Consider the following 23568-nt stretch of genomic DNA (forward strand, 5'->3'; position numbering starts at 1 on the left):
AGCCATTCGCCTTAAAACAGCGCTATAAATAGGGAAAAACGGTGCTGTTTTCTTCTTTTGCCGTTTAACACAAAAACAACAACAAAAATGCAAGATAAGCATATAATACACATTTAATTAGACTGAAAGCACAGATATTGAACCTATTGATCCAGACTGTTGTCACCTCAAAGGGTTTCTAGTTGAATTCTAAACTGAACTAGATGACAATACACAATCATCCAAGGTCAATACGACATGTATACGTGTATGTTTAAATATGCTTATTCACATTCTTTCATTGGATTGTTCATCAGAATTTACGTGTATGTGAATCTTCACATTTCGTCTTGAGTTATACGCACATACTGTGCTGTACTGTATGTATTCCTGCAGCACTGCAGCAAAAGCGCCTCCACGTCATGGATGTGGCTGCTAAGGTCGTCCGTCATTATTGCCAACAAGCCATGGCCCCGAATCACACTCACCTTGACAACGACTGCTCTCATACTCACTATGGCAGTATTCAACATGGTAAGCGCTCATATAATACTGTGATGGAATGGGAAATAATTAGGCTTGAAAATGATACAGTATGACAAGCCTGCAGCTCACATACCCCAAATTAGCTGTTGTTGTCACAGGCTGCAATTTATTTCGTGGTTTAATGTAACTGGTGACAAGGACCTTTATGTAAGGCAGAATGTGATTAGATAAATTGACTATATTCTGAATATACCTGCAAAAAATTAATGTACGGCAGAATTTGATCAACATTTGGCTGAGTTTAATTTACTACATAAAGCCATTTTCTTTGCAATGGCTTTGCTTTTGTATCTCATCATTAATTCTTTGTCATGCACTGATTCGCTAGTTAGCAGCCAATCAGAATTATCAATGGAAAGAACGATTTGCTCTTTACATACCTGTATAGTGAAAATCATGGCATGGTATATGACCAGCTCCTAACTCTGAATAACCATGACAAAAAAAAGTTAAGTATAGTGGACAAAAACTATGTAAGTATGTATTTTCCTATGTTGTGCCTATGTTGTAATTTTCTCAGTTATCAACTTATTTTAATAGTACTTCATTTAGATTATTTCTTCTGTGTTAAGAGACCAAAATAGGGCAATTAAGATGGTGGTTGATAAAAGTGAAATACTAGCCTGAGGTTGGAATAGCCTGATAACACACAATATTAGCACCATGAATTAGACCTTTCCACAAATTGTTTCAGGAAGATTGTAATCTTGTTTTGTGCCTGTCATGGGTCAGTCACTCAAGGCAGTTGAACCAAATTAGCTTGGCTTTGTTTGCTCGTGCAGCCAATTCTTATTTTTCTACTTGTCCATGCCCATCTCTCGTCCAAATCAGCTGGCAGTGTGTATATATATACATATATATATATATATATATATATATATATATATATATATATATATATATATATATATATATATATATATATATATATATATATATATATATATATATATATAAGTGCGGCCAGTCCGTGACCAAGACCTTCAAAAGGTGGTCTTGAGGTGGTCTCAAGTGTTACAACACTACCTGTAAGAATTGTTTCAAGAATGTGTTCACCGTGTCAGGCGAATTAAATTGTTGTCTTCTATTTTCTTATTACTGTAGTTCTTTCTGGATGACAATGGGTTGCCTCCAGTTGCTTTTAATAGTTCGTCCAATGAAACGCAGCTTTACCCAGACAGACAACCAGCTGCTTTTCCAGGCAAAAACAACTTCTACCTTCCTGTAAGAGAAATGTTAGATCATATACTCATCGTTTTTCTACCACATTTACCCTATATGTCTTAACATGTTTCACTTCTTGTCTCTCTGTGTAGTATTTAATTTACAGCTGCATTCTGGGCTTGATCTCTTGCTCTGTGTTCCTGAGGATAAACTACGAGCTGAAAATGATAACCATGTTGACAGCCGTGGTGGTTTACAACATCATAATTCTCCAGACACACGCTTCCCTGTTGGATGAATATAGCAGATTCCTGTACAAAGCTGAAAGCTTAGACAGGTATGTGTGTGTGATGACAAATGCATGTTTTGTTCTGTTTTGTTGTGAGAAAACGCTAAAATGTGTACAAAAAGAATTTGAAATGAAGGTTGATTTTTGTATTTACATGGCGAGGCTGTAGAAGGACCTGAAAGTCTCTACCAGTCTATCAAGTTGAAATAGCTTGATAAAAGGCAACCTTTATCTTCAGTTAGTGTCAGAGGCACATAAGCAGTTCTCCTCTCAATGTCAACATTTCCTCAAACTCCCTACTTCTCTTCTCTCCTACTCCCAGACTAAGACTGTGTTAGTTCATTACTTCATCTGCACAAAACCAATGGAAGAATTACAGTGTTGAGCAAAATTCCTTCAGAAAAGTAATTGTTATGGTTGCTCATTACTCTCCCCCAAAAGTAATTGGTTATTAATTAATTAATTAATTAGTAACTGAATTACTCTTCATAAATGTAATTAGTTATGAAGAGTCGGTAATTATTGTTAAAAACAATTCTTTGGATATGTCAGATAATGCAGATTTTTGAGCGAGTTTAACAAGTTAGAGTAGAACATCCTAGAGGGGTTCATAATGTAACATAATATTTATCGGATTTTAAACCACAACTGGTAGACATACTGTTGGCCCTAATTCAAGTATTCCGCAGTAAGTGCTTTGAACTCGGTGTAGTGTAAAACAACAAATAATGTCATTTGGCTTTCAAACAAATGGTACATACTTTACCTCTAAGTATTCTCAACAAAGTATTATTCCTTAGTCCTCACAGCTCACTACTTGTGAAGACTCGTATGTTGTGTGTCGTATATTTGCAAACATCCGTGTTCCCGTTGGTGTCAACACTGCAGCATTAACAACCATAACTAAGTACTAGTCTCAAAAATAAGTGAATAACCTTTCTAAACGATGAAACAGTGGCAAAGCCAACATGGGTAACAGCAGTGTCCTTCGTAATTTATTTTTTATTTTTATTTTTTTAACTTGAGTTGATAGAGTATCAACTGCAGTTTTCAGGAGGAATAAAGCCACCCGACATGAACACGCAATGTAAGCAACATAGTCATAGTGTTTGCTATATTTGCTATATGCCATCATTTTGATGGCACTCTGGAGGCCTTACATCCAGTATGTCTAAAAATAGCACATAGCACATTACTGGACAGTTTGAAATATCCAAACAGGTTAAAAAAAGTATCTCTGAAGTGGAAATGACTACATAATTGCCATGTTCATCTGAAAGAATCAGAACAGACTCTGCTTCAAAGCGGAAGTATACTGCTTGACAATGTACCTGCTGCTGGCAGTCATCCATTTATCAAAAATATCTTTCTCACTTTCATTTCTTTGCATAGAGAGGTCAAATCAGCGCTATGGTTAGTTTACTGGCATGGCCATCCATTTTTTAGAAACCCTGCTTGAAAATGATCTGTCACAGCTTTTTACAATAGTGCTACATAGAGATAAGGCAGTATTTCAATATTCTCCCCGTCCAAAACCGATGGAATGACACATGGATGGTGTAATACTCATGTTGTTTGCGACAACAGATTTGTATGTCTATATGTAGAGTTGATAAAACATAATCAAAAATTGAACATCCAAAGGTGTAAATCCCCCCAAAAAGGGTCGTTTTGCGTCAATGGGATCAGTGTTCTTCGTCAACCAATTAGGTTGAAATTCAAGGAACGCTGCTAACAAACAAGCAACATGTCAAAGTTAACAGCCAAAGTTCAGACAAAGTGTCTTGTGGTTTTTGCCCTCTCCGCCGCAGACACAAACATGTGGCAGGGAAGAGGAGGTGGTGTCTTCTCTTGAAAGCCCCCTCGACCCACTCTGTTTCTGTGCCAAGAACTAATATGATAATGAACTAGGCAGTTAAAGAAGTCAGCTCTTGATAAGGCTGAAAGTTCTTTAAAATGCAACATGCGCTTGCAAAATATATTGTGCTTCCTTGAGTGCTATACACTTTTGAAACTTCCATTAAATAATCAGTTTAATTGAAGATTTTAGATGTCTAATTACAGTGCATTATCTTCCAACCGAATTACCATTTAAACAGTTTTGATTAATGAACCCGGAAACCAAGTCTGTCCCTAACACGTTTGCATTTGACAGTAATTAGAACTTGCAGTGAATTGCAAGTCCTGAATCATTGCATATGCTTTGTCTTTTATCTGTCTTTGGGAAAACACGTCACAGCAGACATGCTCAGCTAGAAGAATGCTGTAAAAAACTGTAAACAAGCTTTTGTCACAGCAAAACAGACGAGGCAGTTTTAATCGAGTAACAGCTTGGAATGAAACGTTCTGTTAACCAATCGTGGGGCAGACTGATTACTATCGGCACTGCAAATGAGGCGTTGTTGTCATTTACTTGACACCACCTCATCTTCCCTGCCACACTTTACTTCCATTTGTCATGTTTTAATCTTAATCGCTCTCTATACTTTATCTTGCTTTCTCAAAACACGTGTCTCTTTCTCTGCGCTTCAAGACCAGGAGTCCTCAAAGACCTGAAGACTATGGGCTCTATCTCACTCTTCATTTTTTTCATCACTCTACTTGTGCTTGCTCGGCAGGTGAGTCTGTGCTCATATAGTCGGAATGGTACGAGAGAAAGACGAAATAAAGCAGAGTGCAACAAGTTCTGCTGATATGGAGGTGTAACCATTCACATAAAGATAGGGAGGGGCGTTTATGTGGATGATTCATGTTTTTGCAGGATACGGGTTTTACCTTATTCCACACTCAATTAAAATTCAGACATTTTTATGGGGAAGAAAAGAAAGTGTAACTTATATTAGCATGGAAAAACTTGATTTATTTCAGACGTTCAGTTCAAAAAGTGAAACTTGTACTATACAGATTCAATTCACAGATGAAATATTTCATGATTTTATTTTTGATCATTTCCATGATTATGGCTTAGAGATAACAAACCATCTTAAATATGTGACTATTACAAAAGAACCAATCTAAATGATTTATAACATAGAAATGTTGGCCTTCTGTAAAGCACCGTGTCTTGATTCATTTTGCTATCAATTCTTGTTTTTGGCGCTCCTTTAGCATGAATTGCATCAATGCGATGCGGCATAGAAGCAGGCAGCCTGTGACACTGCTGAGGTGTTATGGAAGCCCAGGTGGCTTTGACAGCAACCTTCAGTTCATCTGCGTTATTGGGTCTGCAGTGTCTTTGCATCCTCTTAGATTCTCTATGGGGTTCAGGTCTGGTGAGTTTGCTGGATAATCAAGCACAGTAATACACTCTAAAAAGAGCTGGGTTAAAAATAACACAATTTTGGGTCAAAAATGGACTGATCTACTAATTGACCCAAGTAGTGGATTGGTCCATTTTTGACCCAAAATTGTGTTATTTTTAACCCAACTGTTTTTAGAGTGTAGTATGGTTATTTACCAATGTTGGTTGTTTAGGAAAATGGGGCATGTACCAAGCCCTGCTGGAGCATGAAGTCAGCATTTCCATAAAGGTTGCTAGCAGAAGGAAATATGAAGTGCTGTAAGATTTATTAGCAAACAGCTATGTTGACTTTGAACATTAGAAAACACAGTGCACCCGGTCCATCACTCACTGTGGTAACTTTACACTTCACTTCAAGAAACTTGCATTGTGTGGCTGTCCACTCTTCTAGAATCTGGGTCCCAAATTCAGAAAATGTACAATGTACTTTCATCTGAAAATAGAACCACTGAGCAATCTTTGTTTCAAGCGTGGCTTGACACAAGGAATGCGACACTGATACAAATTCTGCGGTACGTCTATTTCATAGTGGCTCTTAATGCATATAGACTCCCGCCTCAGTCCACCCTTTATAAAAGTTCTGCACGTTATTGAATGGGTTTTGCATCACCGTCCTCTCAAGGCTACAGTTGCAGTATCCATGTTGCTTTTGTGTCTTTTTCTACCTTTTGTGGCTTGCCTACTGTGTGAAGGGAGTCAGTAACTGTTCTGGACAGCAGTCAAGTCAGCTGTTTACCACATGATTATGGAGGCTATTGAACCAGACTTCGAGACCATTTACAGGCTCAGAAAGCCTTTGAAAGTGTTTCAACTATAGGTGATTTAAGCATAACAGCAGAAGTTTACAATAATAAACATTTTTCATAAGTATTAAAATTTGATCGGTTTTTTTTTATTAGCTATTAAGCAATCATTACTATTACAAGAAACACTGGACTTGAAATGTATCCCTAAGTGCTTGAGTAATTCCTACAATTTATGAGTTTCACTTTTTGAATGAAACCACTGAACATTTCCATGATATTTACTCAGGGGCACCTACCAGTATTGCAGGTGATGCAATGGTATACATATGATTCAACAAGATGAATGAGAGACATGTCTTGCATATGCAGTGTAACCTCTAAGGTCGAACATAGTCTGCTTTGGGACACTGGTCAACCTCTGAATAGTTCTGAAAGAATTTCTCAAGATAATCTTTTGGGTGCTAAGTGAGTTGAGGTCTTGTGAGGTATGCAACACTCTAAAAACAGTTGGGTCAAAAAGAACTATTTGGGGGTTAAATTTGACCCAACTGTTGTGTTAAAAAAGGACAGATCCAGACTTGGGTCAATTTGAACCAAAAAAATGTGTTATTCAGTTTTGACCCAACTTTTAGGGTTAAATGAACATAAGAAATTGGGTTGTTCCATTCTGACCCAAAATTAAGGGTTAAATGAACACAAGAAATTGGGTCAAAACAATGCAAATACTTGGGTTATTCCACTATTTTATTTATTTATTTGTTTTATCTATAATGCTAAGTATACTGCCCCTTCCCCAAAAATGTCCCAATAACAACAAGTGAAAGTTAAAGTGTCTTTATCTTAAAACACTTCATTCTTGATGTTGAGATAATTTCAGCAACAATAACAGTAGGGGATGATGTGCAAAAAAACGACTCCATTTAGCAAAGGAGGAAGTGGATTTCTGTACAGCCCACTAATCGGCTCTCACGTGCCATGGTCACGAGGTGGTCAAATTTCATCTCAGCCTACTTGGTGATATGTATATGCTAACATGGCAGGCATGTCATTGTTTGTTGTGCGATCCTCAGTTATGGTTTCATAAAGTAGAATGCATACGTGTCCAGAATTTTGTTCAGCACATTCACAGTGGAAGTGAGAACAAATCTAAATTAAAAAGTAGTGTTTGGAATTGTATCAAATTCGTATATTTTGTGTCATGGTGCTTTTAAGATATGAATTGAATGAATAAGACACCAACGGCAGTCTGCAAAGTGGTGTCAGTGACAACCGCTCTGATTGGCTGTCAGCCAGTAAATGCAAATCAGTCCATGAGGTAGATTAATTTGTAAAATGTTCTGCAATTTATTTCAGTTCTTTAAACCATGCATTGCTTCCTTGCGGTCATCACCAGACAACTGTCTCACACTTTCACACGGGCTGTTATGAGTTGTGGTTCTATCTTGAACCGTGTGTTGAGATATATTGACCTCTTGAGGAGAGTTGCGCTCAACAGTTTTCAATCTCCAAGCAAGGTAACCAGAACCACTCTGGTAATCGTAAAAATGTTCCTGTGGATTACAGTAAACACATAAAGTTAATATGGAACATTATTTGGAGAACGCACAGTTCTTGTGAAGTGTCACATCCTACAATGGCGGCAGACTAATGCATTTTTTTTTTAACGATTCCTGCACTCTTCCTGTCCAAAACACACATTACAAGCAACTCGTTTTCAAAAGATTACAATGTGTGAAGTACTTACCAAAACAGCGTGATAAATGAAGAAATCATAATGTCAAAAGTGTCGGTGACTTGACCACGATGCTGCGTATGTAGACATATGAACAGTATGTCGGTGGCTGTCATGGCCGGCAGTCATACTTCATTAAAGTGTACATCAGGAACCTGTGTATGGGCCTGTAAGGTTGATTTTTGACCCAACATAAAACATTACTGGCACATAACCCAATATATAGTTAATTTGAACCAACAATTGGGTTAATTTTTAAGAAATAACCCAGAATTTTGACCCAACACAAACAATCCAAAAATTGGGTTAGCGAAATAACCCAACTGTTTTTAGAGTGTTATACAGTCTCTCATGACAAGAAGCATGACATGGATTCCAGAACTGGATTTATGTACCACTTATGAACTGTATTTTTCCTCAAAGATTTTGAAAAAATTTAGAATTCTTTCAAAGTGTGAAAAGTTCGACTTTAGAGATTCTGCTATATTTTATTGAGACTTTATTCAGTTGTCTAATTTTTCTCTGTTTCTTGATAGCAGCAAGCTGTACAAGTGTACCTTCAGTCTCTTCACCTCTGTGTCCTCTTGTAACAGAATGAATATTACTGTAGGTTAGACTTTCTGTGGAAGAACAAGTTCAAGAAGGAGTGTGAGGAGATTGAAACTATGGAAAACCTCAACCGTGTCTTGCTGGAGAACGTCCTGCCTGCACATGTTGCCGAGCACTTTCTGGCACGGAACTGGAAGAATGAGGTTAGACATATTAATGAGGTTCATATTTGGAGCCCCTTACAACTAAAATTAGCAAAGGTTCAAATATGTGATGGCTGTTCAAGTTTCTTTTAACAGATTATCCCTGTATAGTGTGAAGGGTGTTAAGACTGACTTTACCCTCCCAGATCTGCTTGTCCTTGGCCAGGACTGAAAATAGATCAAATGCAGGATTTTGATCGTCTATTTTATTATGTGATAGCGCAGATGAGCGACGGACGTTGATTGTTATGTGGGACAGAGTGACAGTCCATCTTAAGAGAGGGAACTGAATAAGGTGGCAAAACTCAATGTGAGCGGAACTTAAAAAAATGGAGATCCAACTCATTGAGTTGTGACAAACACACCTGTGTATATACAATGCCACAGGGAAAATGGTAGCTAATTGCCACTACATTGTTGCCAGATAATACAGATCATCTAGCTTCTCTTTTACGTTTCAACAATCCGGGTGCCCTGCTATAAATTGTTGCCTCCCACAGGTCAGTCCTGGTAGTATCGTAGGCCACATTAGGTTGGTTACGTTTGTGGGACCAGAATCTTGATTTCCACTGTACAGAATGGCTAAGTGTTTTTTTTTTTTGGGGGGGGGGGGGGGGGGGGGGGCAGTGTGTCACAAACGGGATCTTTTCCATTTTAAAAACTATTAAGATGGTTTTGAGTGTGCACTGTTTCAGAATTACATTCAGAAAATGTTATGGTGACTGGGATCAGAGGGCATATGAGTAGGCACTTATTGCTTCTCAACACCCCTCTATGTGTATAGCTGACGTCAAATCATGTTGCTTTTCAGTGTACCGGTAATAATAATAATTATTGTTATTGTTATAATCACACATTCATTTTATAATGTCCTTTTCCTTTACAAGAACATGTCAATGCGCTAGGGATAAAAGTAGTAAAAGCAGAAATGAAAGAATTGCAGTCTTTTCCTGAAATTACCATGTGTGCTTCCCACTGGGCACATGCTAATATTTTACAGGATTTCATTTTAGAGGCCATTTACCTTTTATAGGATTGACACTTCTGTTGTAAATATTCAGAAAAGTCTCAGTAATTTCAGTCGTCCTCATTATGATGGTTTGAATGCCAAGGCCAAAGGCGTCTAAAGTGATGCTGATGGTCAAATTTGACTTCTATTCTATTGTACTTCACTCCCACTGAAAGTCTTGACTGTATCAGGTTCACGTTCATATCTTTTGCAGCCAGTTTTAACTACTTTTTATCCGGCAGGATTTGTACCACCAGTCTTACGACTTGGTGTGCGTCATGTTCGCCTCAATCCCAGACTTTAAAGAATTTTACACAGAATCTGATGTCAACAAGGAAGGATTAGAGTGTCTCCGGCTTCTCAATGAGATCATCGCTGATTTTGATGAGGTAAAAGAATATTGACTGTAGTCAGTTTTCCCTGGTTTATCTGATAGAGGGCGAAGAGTCATTTATTTTGTACATTTATATATTAAGATTACATACTGTATGTTCAGTGTTCTCTGCATTTATGTGCCCAGCTATTGTCAAAGCCGAAATTCAGTGGTGTGGAAAAGATAAAAACTATTGGAAGCACGTACATGGCTGCTACAGGGCTCAATGCCTCGCCTGGACCAGAGTACTCATTACAGGTTAAGATAAATACATACACTTTAAAAATACTGCTTGATCCCATTTTGATATTTCAACAATCTAGAATCGATTGTGTCATATGTTGTGTTCTATATTCACAGGAGCATGACAGACAGTACATGCACATTGGGACCATGGTGGAGTTTGCATTTGCTTTGGTGGGGAAGCTGGATGTTATCAACAGACACTCCTTCAATGATTTCAAACTCAGAGTTGGTAGGTTACAGAAAATTCACATAATGATGACAGTTAATAATATGGGATATATTTTTTCCCCTGCGCTTTGGATTTACCAGCAAGCATTCTTAAACTGAGAAGCTTCAGTTTCAAAGCACACACTGTAGTTGCTTGTTAAAATAGGGGCTCAGCTGAAACATAACAAATTTGCACTTTCACTACCCTGGAACAACCAGAAAAAAAAACCCCCACACATTTCATGCATGCTATTAGATACTGGATGTTTACAACAGAGGAGAAGGGACGAGGAAAGCAGGAAGGACCCAGCTCAAAGCATGCGGTAAGAGCAATAGTTCAATACCTTCAACCTGCCCAAAGATCACAGCATGTGATGCTCTATTAACTCAGCAGTGTGCATGTGTGTGACAGAACATCCCTGCTGTTTCCAGACAGACATACAGCGAGGGTGGTGGAAATCCCCACCTGCTGTTTTAACAGGATAATGAAAACCACTGTGTGCCAGTGATCAACTTCCACTCGAGAAATTAACTCATTGCCTGGATCGATGTGAGGCCCGCATGCTGTGCCCTGCTGCGGAAAACACTTTGGCAGACCTATTCATTGTTCTAGATAAAGAACCCGGCTCCATTTGACCTCCACTTCAGCTCTGCCCTCACGGAAATTCATGTTTATTTTCAGCTGTTGAAAAGTTATCTGTCCAGAGTCAGAAGCAAAATCCGCCTCACATGAAATCACTTAAAACAAATGAAAATGTTATTTATATGTCAAGGCTGAACATAGCACTGAAATGCTGCCAAAGAAATAACCAGAAAACAGTGAAGAAGACGACACTGGCCATGTGCTGCATGCAAATTGTAAACAGACGAAGAAAACAACAAAGGTAGTAAACAAAACAAGAATTGAGTTTTGCGTGGACAGCGCTTTGTTTATTTAATATAAGCGGGGGGGGGGGGGGGGGCAAACAACCACACCACCATAACATGCAGTATGGCAATGTCAAAATCTTGGTTGTGAATTTATGTTTGTTCAGGTTCTTTCAACTGTAAAAACAGAACAAAACATACAAGTATAATGGCACTAGTTGGAATACTTAAGACAGTTTCATTCCAATAATGACCGTGTGTTTTGCCGCAGGTATCAACCATGGTCCAGTAATTGCTGGAGTCATTGGCGCACAAAAACCACAGTATGATATCTGGGGAAACACAGTGAATGTAGCCAGCCGAATGGACAGCACGGGGATACTGGGAAAAATACAAGTAAGCAACAGAGATGTTTTCGTGATATCAAAGAAAAAAAAATCACGTCCGGCATTTAAACTGTGTCTTGCTTTCCATTGAATGTTTTACTTTTTCTACTTCAAAAAATAACATCTGGCTTCCTGGATACGCCTTTTAAATCCCATTTTCTTACTATTTATTGTATGGCAATCAAGACAAGCTTTTCACCATGTTATATTATGTGCTACCAGAGCTGGGGATTGTACTAAAATTTGAGCGTCCGTTATTCGTCATCCGTCTACCGCTGGCTGATATTTGAACAGAAAGAGTGATACACAGTGACTCTCTGTGCCACGGAAGCCTGTTCACAGCATAGTCCCTCACTCAAATCTGTCCCCCAAGCGACAACAACTCACTATTGTTCCTCGCCGCGGCCGTTGAAGTCTCACCGCAAAAAATAGACTACAGACGAAAGACGGATTAAATACATGGGCTTCCGACTATGTTTAGTCCGTCTATTTTAAATTTGTCATTTGTCAACTGTCAGCAAAACGGGCATCAGTCATAGGCGGATAGACGGACCGGTCCGTCCCATTGATGGAATGGCCAGCTCTGTGTACTACCATATGAATAAGGTGTTTTAGAGGCTAATCCCTTCTGCTGCATGTTCACACAGGCAACGGCATCACGACTAATCACTGATGTTGGCTGCCAAATGCTTAGAGGGTCTCAAAATTAATTAATGTGGGGGGGGGGCCAGTGGAGATAAAGTGTGGGCGTGTCTGGGCCGCATCAATTATTCCTCAAAAAGCGATTCAAATACAGTATTTGAAAAAATACAACAAATCCAATATTCTCAATCTTTATTAGTAACAATTCTGAACATTAGCAACTCTTCTCCCTTATCTTCCCTCACTTTGCATACGCCTCAGCATGTCTAGTTGAGTAATGACACCTGGTTTCTTTCTCCAAGACATCTCAGGGTGCCTCTTGGTTTCTTTCTCTTCTTCAAGACATCTCAGGGTGCCTCTGTTCTAAAGAAAAAAAACATTCCGTCTCCTGTTCTTCTTGAAATTGGCTGGTCTGGTCGCCAACCATTCTCTCTAAAGGCAGATAATGAAAAAGACATGAATGGGACTGGGTGGCAGGATCACTTTTCCTTGCACTTGGTGTCGCTTCAGAATTATGTGTCGCTGAAAGCTGTCATGAGCCTGAGCTATGGTAGCCCATAGGCCTAAGTGATTAAAAATAAAAAGATGGGGTTTGCACTAACATTAAGGCCACAAAGAGCCCCGGGCCGCAAGTTGGGAGACACTTGGCTTAGCCTTAGACAGTAAGTGAGAAGCAAATGATGGTGTACTTAAACGTGCAGGAAGGTGAGGCTTTATCCAAGTCACAAGCACAGGAAGAATACATGCTAACCATGGTAGTGAAATCGCAGAGGCTTTTGAATTCTGGCCAGCTACCTTTTTGGACCAAAAGTAGACATGTACGGGCAAAAGTATTTTAATAAACATTGTGACTTTTTGATATGCCGCATATGGTCCGCAATAACGGTCCATCTTTGGGAAAAAAAGAGGGGGTGGAATAAACCAAACTGTATAAATTGCATTGAAAAGAAAAAAAAACTCTTATCTGTGCTTCTCTCAAGGACAAAACAGATGGAGTGCTTCTCTGGTATTGTATTGGCTCAATTCTTTGTTTTCCTCCCAAGCACCACCATCTCATTTGTCACTGTTGACATTTTAAATGACAGAACAGATGCATCAAAGATAAAACTATTATTCTTGCTAGACAATCTATTCATGGCAGCAAGAACATCCCAAGTGACGTCGTCCGCTCTTTTTTATTTGCTCCCTGCCTGAGCACTGATAAACTGTGATGGTTTTCCACCTGAGTGGCGTAAGACATCTATTCAGTTCTACTTCACAGCCTGCACATTGCTTGAAATGCTACATAGTGGAACTGCAGAACCATTGCCCCTCAAGAATATACAGTATATTTGCAATGTATTTGTATTGACAATATTTAGAAGGATTGAGTCATATCTGAAATGACGTGTACTTCACAAACTCACTTTTCTCAGCCATCGAGGTCATTCAGAAGGCTGAAGTCAATAGCATGTGAGCACAACATGGAGAAAACAGATCACCCACTAAAAATAATTTGATGAACCAGTTCACACCAGTGACGTTGTAGGATCACAAGCTGTGGAAGTAAACCACCATGCGCTGTTAAACGAGTCAATTTTCGCCAGCATTGACATAAGAATGCAATTGTGTCATGTACAGCCGCTTGTTCCACAAAAGACAAATATGAGCATAAAGTTGCAGATAAGAAATGACCAAAAGTTCTTAACCTGCAATCGTTGCGCTAATATTTGCATATTATGTTTTCATCTCTTGGTGACTACTACAGAAATGTGTGTTGGGATGCACTGTCATCGGCTCTAGGTTTCAGATATACAGTACATATACAGTATGAAGTTGATGAAGCGCATGGCTCGTTTGTTAGCGCTCATAAGATGATGACAAATTTAAATTTGAGTGGATGTTACCATTTTTTTCCTCCCCGTCTGCAGGTGACAGAGGAGACAAGCCGCATCCTTCTGACGCTGGGCTACATGTGCTCCTGTAGAGGCATCATTAACGTCAAGGGCAAAGGGGAGCTCAAGACCTACTTTGTTCACACAGAAATGACCCGCTCACTGTCTCAAGGAAATATGATGCCATGAGACTAGCGTTGAATTATTTTGGCTTCAGAGCCAATACTGACATCAGGTTGGAGATTTTTTAGTGGCGGTGAAAAAAATAGTCGGTATTTGAAAAAAAGACCCCCCAAAAATTGTTGCCTTGCCACAGCTGTAGAATAGATTTGTCACTTTTGTAAGTGTCGCATGTAGAGCCAGTAGGAAATAAAACCATGAAATCTGTCATAATTTGATTGTTGGATTAAGAAAGCCAAAGTGGTATGATTCGAGCCAGCCAAGCGAGTTCAGCTCCAAAAACAATCCAAAATGTACACTGACTCAATTCTGGCAGGCTTCACAGAGGCTATAGCTGCAGTAGTTTATCAATCCAAAAATCACTCTACTTTCCATTTGCTTTACATATGACATGTTGGATTACACTTGATGTGCAACGCTCGAGTATGTGGAGACCAAGAAGAAAGACTTTTGTTCTGCATGGAAAAGGCTCAGCGTGACCAATGACAATGACATGATTGACTTGAGTTTTAATTGAATGATGCAGGCCAAGATGTTCTTGAATTGTCTTTTATTAAAATGAAGACTACAAAATGTTACAGATTAATAATGCATGAGTAAAGTTTCAGACAGAGACACACAGTAATATAACTACATCTACCTTTTTAGAAGCACGGAGCAATGAATGTCTATGAATGAATGAATTCAGTCAATTATCCATGTAGGTCCATGTTTTCACACTTGCATCAACTTGTCAAAATTGGCTATTTGCACAGCACAAGGTTATAAAGCTGGAGAACATCACACTAGAAAAGAAAATGAATAGAGATGATTTCAATGGGATTTACAGGTAACTGCTTGTATCTGTGTACAGGGTACCTATAGATAAGTGGTGTCATATGGTGGTTTTGTAAGAAAAGGAAATCATACTAAAAAAATGTTTTGATGTTTTAATGATTCCATTTTTTTTTTTTTATCAAAACAAAACTCATTAAATTTCCATGTATTTCAGTCATGGTGTGTTTATTTGAAAGATGAGGAGAAATGCAGATTCCTCAAAATTGTCTGATCATCTCATGTTGCAAATTACAAATCAAATCTGGGTCTTTTAAGGAATCATCGACTCAATACCTGTTTGCAGAGACTTCAGTGCAACACACTGTTTAAAGAGGAATCTGATTATCAGTGCGTTTGTAGAATGTGAGTTAAGCAGCAAAATCTAGCCATCTCAGGGGACGGCCCTTTTGTCACTTCTGTCGACTGAAAATGACATCACAGAATCTCCGGGCTGAGATAACCAATCATGGCTCAGCTTTAGAAAACAGGCAAGCTGTGATTGGTCCATACCTGAGCCCTGAGCAACTGTCATGTCATTTTCAGTCGACAGAAGTTAAAAAATGGCCGCCTCCAGAGATGGCTAAAAACGGATGGATTAACTCTTATTCCACAAACGCAATAATTATCCGAATGCCTTGATTTAACTAGTGGGCCTGCATGGAACATATTCTTGAAAAAAATACGTTTGGGTTGACTTCCACTTTAAGGCGCACTACTCTTCTGCATATTGAAGTGTCCACGTTTGCCAATCCGTGATCATTTGACATCGCAGAGGAGCGCCACGCCCCGTAGGATCCAGTGTTCTGGAGCAAGTGAGGTCTTTAGGTCAACTGCTGCGATGTAGTTCATGTCTGTCCTTATGGGCTTTTTGTAGATTGGGCAAGAGTAAAGGCGGCTGTCCTTGATTCCTGCAACATGTGAGGAAAGGAAAAGACAAATAATGTTCATTACAATGAAATCTGATTTTTTTTTTTTTTTTTTTTTAATGAAATTGTAATAGCCGGCACCTGATGAAGATCTTGATAGCCTCTGCCAAAGAGCTTATGTTTGAATTGGCAAAGGTTTGATTTATGTACATCCCCTTTATTTTTTTGACTTTCTTCCTCTATTTCTTTTTTTTAAAGACACGACATTGTTTGAAATGACTGTATTGTTCAATTTTGATTAGAATCATTACGATCAAATGCTGTATTTCCAGTGACCATAGCATGCTAGGCAGTATAGAAGGACTGAATGATAGCACATTTTCACCAAATTTTTGAAATGTTGTAGCCACAAGAAACTTAACATCCTTATTGTCATGAAGACACAGAGTTCCGCTGTTCAGTAGTTGATTTCAGTGGAAAAACGTTTCGATGTCCTGAAGGTCTGCAGTTTGTGATTCTTTTTTTCATGTATACTACTGAAGATTGCAAGTCAATAAGCAATTTAAATCTGTGTGAAAGTGCTACCAGGACATGAAAGCTGCATTCAACCTCTAGTGAAATGATGACACAATCTGCACAAATGATCTGTTAATTTGTGTGGGTGACAATGGGTTTTGTTTGTTTTGTTTTATTTTTTAGATAAAGTCTGATTTATATGATTGGTTAGGTTACCAATAGTTCGTCAAATTCCACTGCGTCTTAAAGCCCCCATCAATAAAGCCAAACATCTTTTCTGGAGGAAACTGATCAACGTGATTTTTTTAGATGAGAAACTAGAAACGGACCCAATATGAACATTTGTAATTGATCTACATGCCCGTGTGTCCACATCCCTTACCAACAGGGAGTTTAAAAACTGTGAGGGACTGAGGAGGCATGGTGTCATGGTGTTTGCTGCCTGCTTGAAAATAGCCTTTTCTTATCTTGAACAAACACTTGTGCCATCAATCAATACTCTGACTAAATTGCACTGTCATTCGGGGTAGGGGGGCGGGGGGTGTTGTGAGGGGAGTGGGACAGGCTGGAAATGGTGTCCTTGTAAAGACCCTAAAGGAGGAACAGACAATACTCTTCATTTTACCATTATTCTCTGCATACATCCGGATCACGGGCATCATTTCAAAAAGGACTTTTGGTTTGGAGTCGATGAGTTTGCAGTTGCGGCGATCCCATCCGGCCCCCTCCAGATGTAGGCCGCAGACATACACTCCCTCGGCAGGGGGCTGCGTGATGTCATCCTTCATCCACTTGGTCACCTCGTTGCAAAGCACCATGCGATCCAGAGCCCAGCCTTTATTGGCCCGGGTGATCTCCTGTGCGAGCCCAGGGAGAAATGCATTCTCAAATGAGCAGAATGTCACAGCATGAGTGGCAGAGGAGACATATGACGTTCCACCAAAAGAATCGATGCTGATAACAAGACTGTAATAGAGGTTTGGTGAAAACACTGCAGAGCAAAGAAGTACTCTCCATCAACCAAATCACTTGCGAGATGCGGCGCCAACAGAAAGAAAATCAATCGTATATGACTTGAAAAGAGCAGAGAGTAAGCCAAGAGAGCAAATGGAATAAAAGGAATGTGACAGTTGAATATCTTCAGTCACTATTCGGACATAAAAATCTTTTTGAGTAAACTCTCAAGATTTGAACTGATGAATGGAAAAAATTAGACATGCATTCAGCTTGTATTTTGCCCAGAGCCAGAGGCCTCTCATGAGTGCGTGAGGTCACTATTTGGACAAAATCTGATTGCAATGTTTTGCATTAAAAAATATACAGTATCATCGCCATCTTATAGACTTTATATGTACTGTAAATGGTCACTGCTGTAGAAAACCAATTATGACAGCAAATTCCCTGCATGATGTTAATAAATAAAAGCTTTATTTATATAGCACCCTTTCTTACTTTAAAAGCAACACAAGATAGATAACTGTCCACCCACCCTGACGTCTCAAAGTACATGCATCAATTAAGGATAAAGTACTGTTACTTGATTCATTTGTGTCATACTCATTTGCTTGAGCCACTCCAGGAACACTTGTCAGAATACGGCATACAACCAGGTTTGTTGAAGTGTAGCCAATGGCGAGTGATCATCTGTTCCCAATGCGGCTCCTTCATGTCTTCACTTGAGTAGCACTAAAAACTTTGGGGACTGCTGCCTTTGTTTTAAAAAAAAAATGTGTGTCTAATATGTGTGCAATGTACATTGTTGGAATCTCACTACTTATTTTAATATCGTAACACAGTGCAATTCAGTGATATTCGTAACATAATATGGATAATCCCGAACAGTTGGCAGCTCTGTTGACACGCATCGTTGAACAACAAAGTGCTTGGGTGCTTGAGTACATTTTTCACCGAAGTTTGGCGGGAGCTGTGTTAACACGAGGAGTAAGAGAGTAGTCTTTTGGACTATTTTCAAACTTTGATATGTTATTATTCTGTGTATATAGATATAAGATGCTCCCGGCCTCTTGACTTTTCCTAATTCTGTATATATTTCATTACCATGGTGCAATTTTATGGTACTAAAAAATATAAACATAGTTATGAGTCATTATTCCTTTAACTACGGCGTCCCAGTTAATTTGATGGTTCTACTTACTCTCGCACGTTGCGCTGGGACGGCGCCGCCGGGTTTCTATTGCAACCAGCGGTTGCATTGAGAAGTGCTGCTGGTCACCGTGATCGATTAAAAAAAAAAAAAAAAATCTTGAGTAGAGTAGAGGAGGTGTTACATCTGCTTCAAAATATTGACGAGTCTGAGGATGAATAGCTTAGATGACACACAGCGAGCTAGAGTAAAAAAAAGTCCCCGTGCGCTGGCCAAGATGAGCAACATGTTAGATGTGATGTGATGTAGTCATGACGCTGTGGGTAGTTCATGCCAGACAGTCGAAATAAATAAAATAAAGCAGAGCACAAATCAATAAGTGTCTGGATTCTGGCGAGAAGATCACTTACAAAACATAACCGTAAACTGGAAATGAAATAGAAGTAAAGTACATTAACATAATATCAAATAATTACAATGTCAGTAATGTTATTTATTTGTTTTTACAGTAGAGTCCTGAGTTTAGATTTTGACTGATTATGTTTAAACTGAAATTTGTGTTTGGAAATGCACCACTGAAAATGTTTCTAGACAAGAAGAGTTTGAAATGTGAGAGAATCACTAAACTTAACATATTATATCCTGATTATACGGGCCATTAACGGTTCTGACACGGTCACCAGCCATAAAGCCTTAATGTCGGACCTGCACTCCCGTCACCTTTGACAAGAGGGCACCTCTCACTCTGCCTACCCTCTCGTATCTCGCCTCATTGGTGGGTATGGTAGCCCGAAGCTGTGTGTACCTGTCTCATAGCGGTCAGAAAGCCCTGCGGGTTGAAGAAGCCTGTCATCCAGAAGCAGTTTGGTCGCCCCTCAAAGATCCAAGCCTGAAACTGCCGGTTACGCTCAAGTAACTCCGTAAACCAGAACCCCAGAGTGCTGGAGGCCCAAGATTCCTTCAGAATATGACAATACAATGCAATGATGTAAACAGTTCAGAGAAGGAAAACGGGAGACATGAAATACAAGGAAATGCGAATCACTGCGCAGCACAAGACCAAGTCAAAAAGTGAATTTGTTAATTTAGCACAGTGGTAGTGAATTAAAAAACGAATAGAGCCACATTATCACTGCAGATTTCATTTGTCATTCCTGAGTCACAGCCAGGAGGCCAATCAAGTCAAACACATTGCTAATTTTAATGATGTATTACATTTTAGAAATTGCAGCTTTTCATTTGATAGACGTTAAGTTTCACTACTGAAGCTTTTCTGATGAACAAAGCCAAAAGGCCCAAATCCCAAATGACCAAAACCTTCTAACTTCATCTTCAAGCAAGCATCGATTGCACTTGCTCTTTGAATGTGAAATTGGTTCCACAAATTAACGATGAAAAAATGAGCTCAACAAAACTAACTTAATTTCAATTTAATTTTGCCTCAACTTTCTGATTAGAAGTCTGTTGAAGACATTGTTGTCAATACACTTACATTGAGATTTAATTGATTGCTTTTTGTGTTACTTTTTTGCTTATTATGGAATGTCGTTGCGACCTCGTCCCCTTAAAGCAGGGGTAGGGAACTCCGGTTCCTCGAGAGGCATATCCTGCGACTTTTCTGTCTTTTTCACATGGATTTAGTATTCTTTGACCCTCCAATACCCTGCCACAATTCATTTAGATTAATTGAATATTCAAGCAATAAACTTCAAATTGATTTGAACGCATATTTTAAAAATGTTGCTCTTCAATTAGACTTGTTCCTGCTTGAATAATGAATTTGTTGGGCAAGATGATATATATGGGTGCATTTCATTTCATGAAAGCCTGACTGCGGATGGTATTAGGGATGGGCGGATCGATACCAAAATATTGATATTCCGATTCAGAGTGCTCAACTTTAAGTATCGATCCTCAAGTTAAAGTATCGATATTTGCAATGAATTCATATGTATAATGTATTTATTAATCTATGTTTTACAAAATTGTATTGTCATCCAATCAGAAATGTCGCTATTTGTTGCCAAGGGCAATAGGTTTCTGCCTTGGCAGAAATACTGCTGACTCTGGTCCCGCCCACCAGAAATTTGTAAATGCATTTGATTGGATGAAGAACGATCAGTGTGAAGGCCCACGTCTTGTAGACACTGCATGGGGTGCATGCCACTGTTGACAAGATGACACAGAAGTGGTAACAAAATAGTTTGAAGTAGTTTGGTTCAACTGATGATGTGTGCGCTCCCGATCAAATACAAACCCACTGGTATGTACCATCCCTAGATGGTTTGACAAACATAAACAAACTCTAGGTGTTAAACTTTCCAATAAAATATCCAACAGAATTTTCCGGTTATCCTCACAAGGGTCGCGGGTGCGCTAGAGCCTATCCCAGCTGTCTTCGGGCAGGGGACACCCAGAATTGGTTGCCAGCCAATCGCAGGGCACACAGAGACAAACAAACATCCGCACTCACACCTAGGGGCAATTTAGAGTGTCCAATCAACTTACTATGCATGTTTTTGGAATGTGCGAGGAAACCGGAGTACCCGGAGAAAACCCACGCAGGCATGGGGAGAACATGCAAACTCCACACAGGGAGGCCGGAGCCGGGATCGAACCCACGACCTCTGAACTATGAGGCGGACGTGCTAACCAGTCGACCATCGTGCCGCCCTCAACTGAATTTTGCTGCTCGAAATTTGTAATACTGACATTGTTGTCAATTTTTCTTGTGCATATACAATACTAATACTATATATAATACAATACATTATGCTGACCTTCTTCCAACGTTCAGGAATACGTGCATCATACATGCAGTCCAGGGCGTCTCGTAGGTTCTCGTTCATGATGATGGTACCATCGATCGCCAACTTGAGATCAGTTAGGGTGTTTCGGACCAGAACTATGATCCTCTGCATGCGGTCTATCTCCTGACGCAAGAAGATGTTCATTGGTTGGAAAGGACCCATCTTCTGAAGACGTTCTCTCACCTGGTGAGTTGATTTAGTCAGGAAAAAAAAAAGGGACATAGGATTTATATAGCATTGGGTAGGTGCTGTGATGGCTTTTTGGGCCTGGACATGGTTCCTGAAATCCTAAATTCAGTACCCTAGAGGATATGCCAGAGGTGAGAGAAAGTCACATGTGCGCAAGTATGTCTCAAGTCTTGATCGTTAAGTTTCAAGCAGGTCCCCAGTAGCGTGGCAAAAATCAAGTCAAATCGAGCGCCAACTAAATTTCAAGCAAGTTGAGTGAAGCCATCAATTGGGTTCTGCAAGTCGTAAGTCACGTGATACAACCTTTGTCATTCACAGCCTATATTGGAATGAAAATTACATGTATTTTCACAAAAGTACATTCACACCTCTAAATGTTAAATGAACAACTTTTTTTCTGACATTACCATTCATGTTTACAGCCCTTTGTATGTTACTGTTACTGTGAAGCTAAATTTTCAAATATGCATCATTTGAGACTAATCATTAAAAATCATCAGCTTTAAAGATGACACATTGTTTTTGGTGCTTATCTTCTTCCTAAATATATTTACATATGTGCGAGAATTGGTCAATGAGAGGCATAAACTTCAGGTTGTAGCTTTATGAAGTTCTGCCTATTGATTTGCATTGCCTTGCAGGCAGGTTCTCATTGTATCGATCGTAACTGGACTGTTCTGTTTTTCTTAGAAGACGTTTTGCCTTCTTTTTGAGCAGGTGCAAAACGACAGTCGTTAAGATGATTGCAGAGAGGCACCTGCCCGCCAACATCAATCGTTACTATTCCCTCCTGGTGCAACAATGGTTGTGCAGGCACCTGAAGGCCAGAAATGGCTGTTGGTGATGTTTTGTTAGAGGGAAATTTATAGGTTATTGTTGTAAGGGAGGATTTCATTTAGGTGGTGACATAATCCCTTCTCAAACCACATCTTCACTGTCCAGAATCCGTACAGTTTTGTCCTGTTTCTCTTTGAGGCGCATGTAGACAGCTGAGTCTTAAAGGAGTGTGTGGCGACGTACGACTGCTCAGTGGTTGCTTGCTTTTCGTAATAGATACATCAGTGCTTCTCATCCTCATTGCATTTGACAGCATAGACCAGATTTTCTTTTCAGAGTATGCAGTGTCCAGTCTTCGGAGTGTACCAGCCTTTATGTAAGGTTTGTATCCAACTTTGAAGTGTACATTTCTTAACACTTCATCCTGGTAACCCTGGTTACCCAAGACAACCACAATAGTGTATTCATTGCCCTGAGAACGAAATGACCTGGATGAATGAGAATGTTTATGGGCAGACAAGCATATTGTAATAAGTGTTAAACCACTCATGGTGGTGTCTCTTTATAATATTCTCCTTTACCGACGTGACTTCAGCAACAGGCTTGCTTGTGCATGCTTGTCTAGTATGCTTCCCATTTGAATACGTAACTGAAATTTTGAGTCCCAACTTTCCCCGGTTTCTATTCGTTTGGTTGTTAAAACTGGCAATAATGTACTTTTGCCATACAAGTTGGCCTTGTGTAGTGTGTATATTTATGGAGCATCATGGACACTGAAGACCATGTTCTACTCTTTTTTGCTTCTATGTTAATTTGAAAAGGCATTATTTGATCTGACGGAAGCACACCGTCCTCCCTTTCTACATATATAATCTTGTGGTATAATCAGTTGAGCCACTTAATCTGTTGAAGATAAAACACAAACATATATAGGTAAAACTGGGATCAGGATGTGAGGTTTCTATAGTTACTACTATTACTAGGATTAGTTGTAATTCATTATTTGTATTCAAGTTACAGTATTTCTTGGAAAATTCCTAATGTGATACTTCTGTAGTATGCACAGTACATGCATCTTCTCTTCCACTGGTTCTCATGGTACTTTAGTGCATTGGTGATAACAGCGTAATATCCTATTGTTTCATCAGAAATACTACACCCACCCACCCCCATCCCCCATTTTTAGAGCCCTGTTCT

General features: G+C 39.3%; 2 protein-coding genes across 5 annotated transcripts in view; one reads left to right on the forward strand and one right to left on the reverse strand.

The window, feature by feature from the left end:
- Positions 1-15283, forward strand: part of adcy2a (adenylate cyclase 2a) — a 45700-nt gene extending 30417 nt beyond the window's left edge. For 2 of the 4 annotated variants that reach the window (XM_086037465.1, XM_086037466.1), the window contains 10 exons: positions 376-513; positions 1630-1749; positions 1842-2026; positions 4512-4596; positions 8351-8509; positions 9761-9907; positions 10039-10149; positions 10252-10366; positions 11483-11607; positions 14150-15283. In XM_086037465.1, coding sequence (XP_085893591.1) covers positions 376-513; positions 1630-1749; positions 1842-2026; positions 4512-4596; positions 8351-8509; positions 9761-9907; positions 10039-10149; positions 10252-10366; positions 11483-11607; positions 14150-14302 — 1338 coding nt within the window. In that variant the 3' untranslated portion in view covers positions 14303-15283. Of the gene's footprint in view, positions 1-375; positions 514-1629; positions 1750-1841; positions 2027-4511; positions 4597-8350; positions 8510-9760; positions 9908-10038; positions 10367-10600; positions 11229-11482; positions 11608-14149 lie in introns of all 4 variants that reach the window. The other 2 variants (XR_015087784.1, XM_086037464.1) reach the window with 2 other exon arrangements.
- dnah5 (dynein, axonemal, heavy chain 5) overlaps positions 14829-23568 on the reverse strand; it is a 99168-nt gene continuing 90428 nt past the window's right edge. The window contains exons 85-88 of the mRNA XM_086037467.1: positions 21376-21588; positions 19401-19553; positions 17117-17348; positions 14829-16017 (exon numbers count right to left, since the gene is read on the reverse strand). Of these exons, the coding sequence (XP_085893593.1) occupies positions 15866-16017; positions 17117-17348; positions 19401-19553; positions 21376-21588 (750 nt within the window). The 3' untranslated portion in view covers positions 14829-15865. The remainder of the gene's footprint in view (positions 16018-17116; positions 17349-19400; positions 19554-21375; positions 21589-23568) is intronic.

This window comes from Filicampus tigris, chromosome 8 (genome assembly GCF_054856515.1).
Source record: "Filicampus tigris isolate MCC_2025a chromosome 8, RoL_Ftig_1.0, whole genome shotgun sequence".
NCBI classification, from domain to species: Eukaryota; Metazoa; Chordata; class Actinopteri; order Syngnathiformes; family Syngnathidae; genus Filicampus; species Filicampus tigris.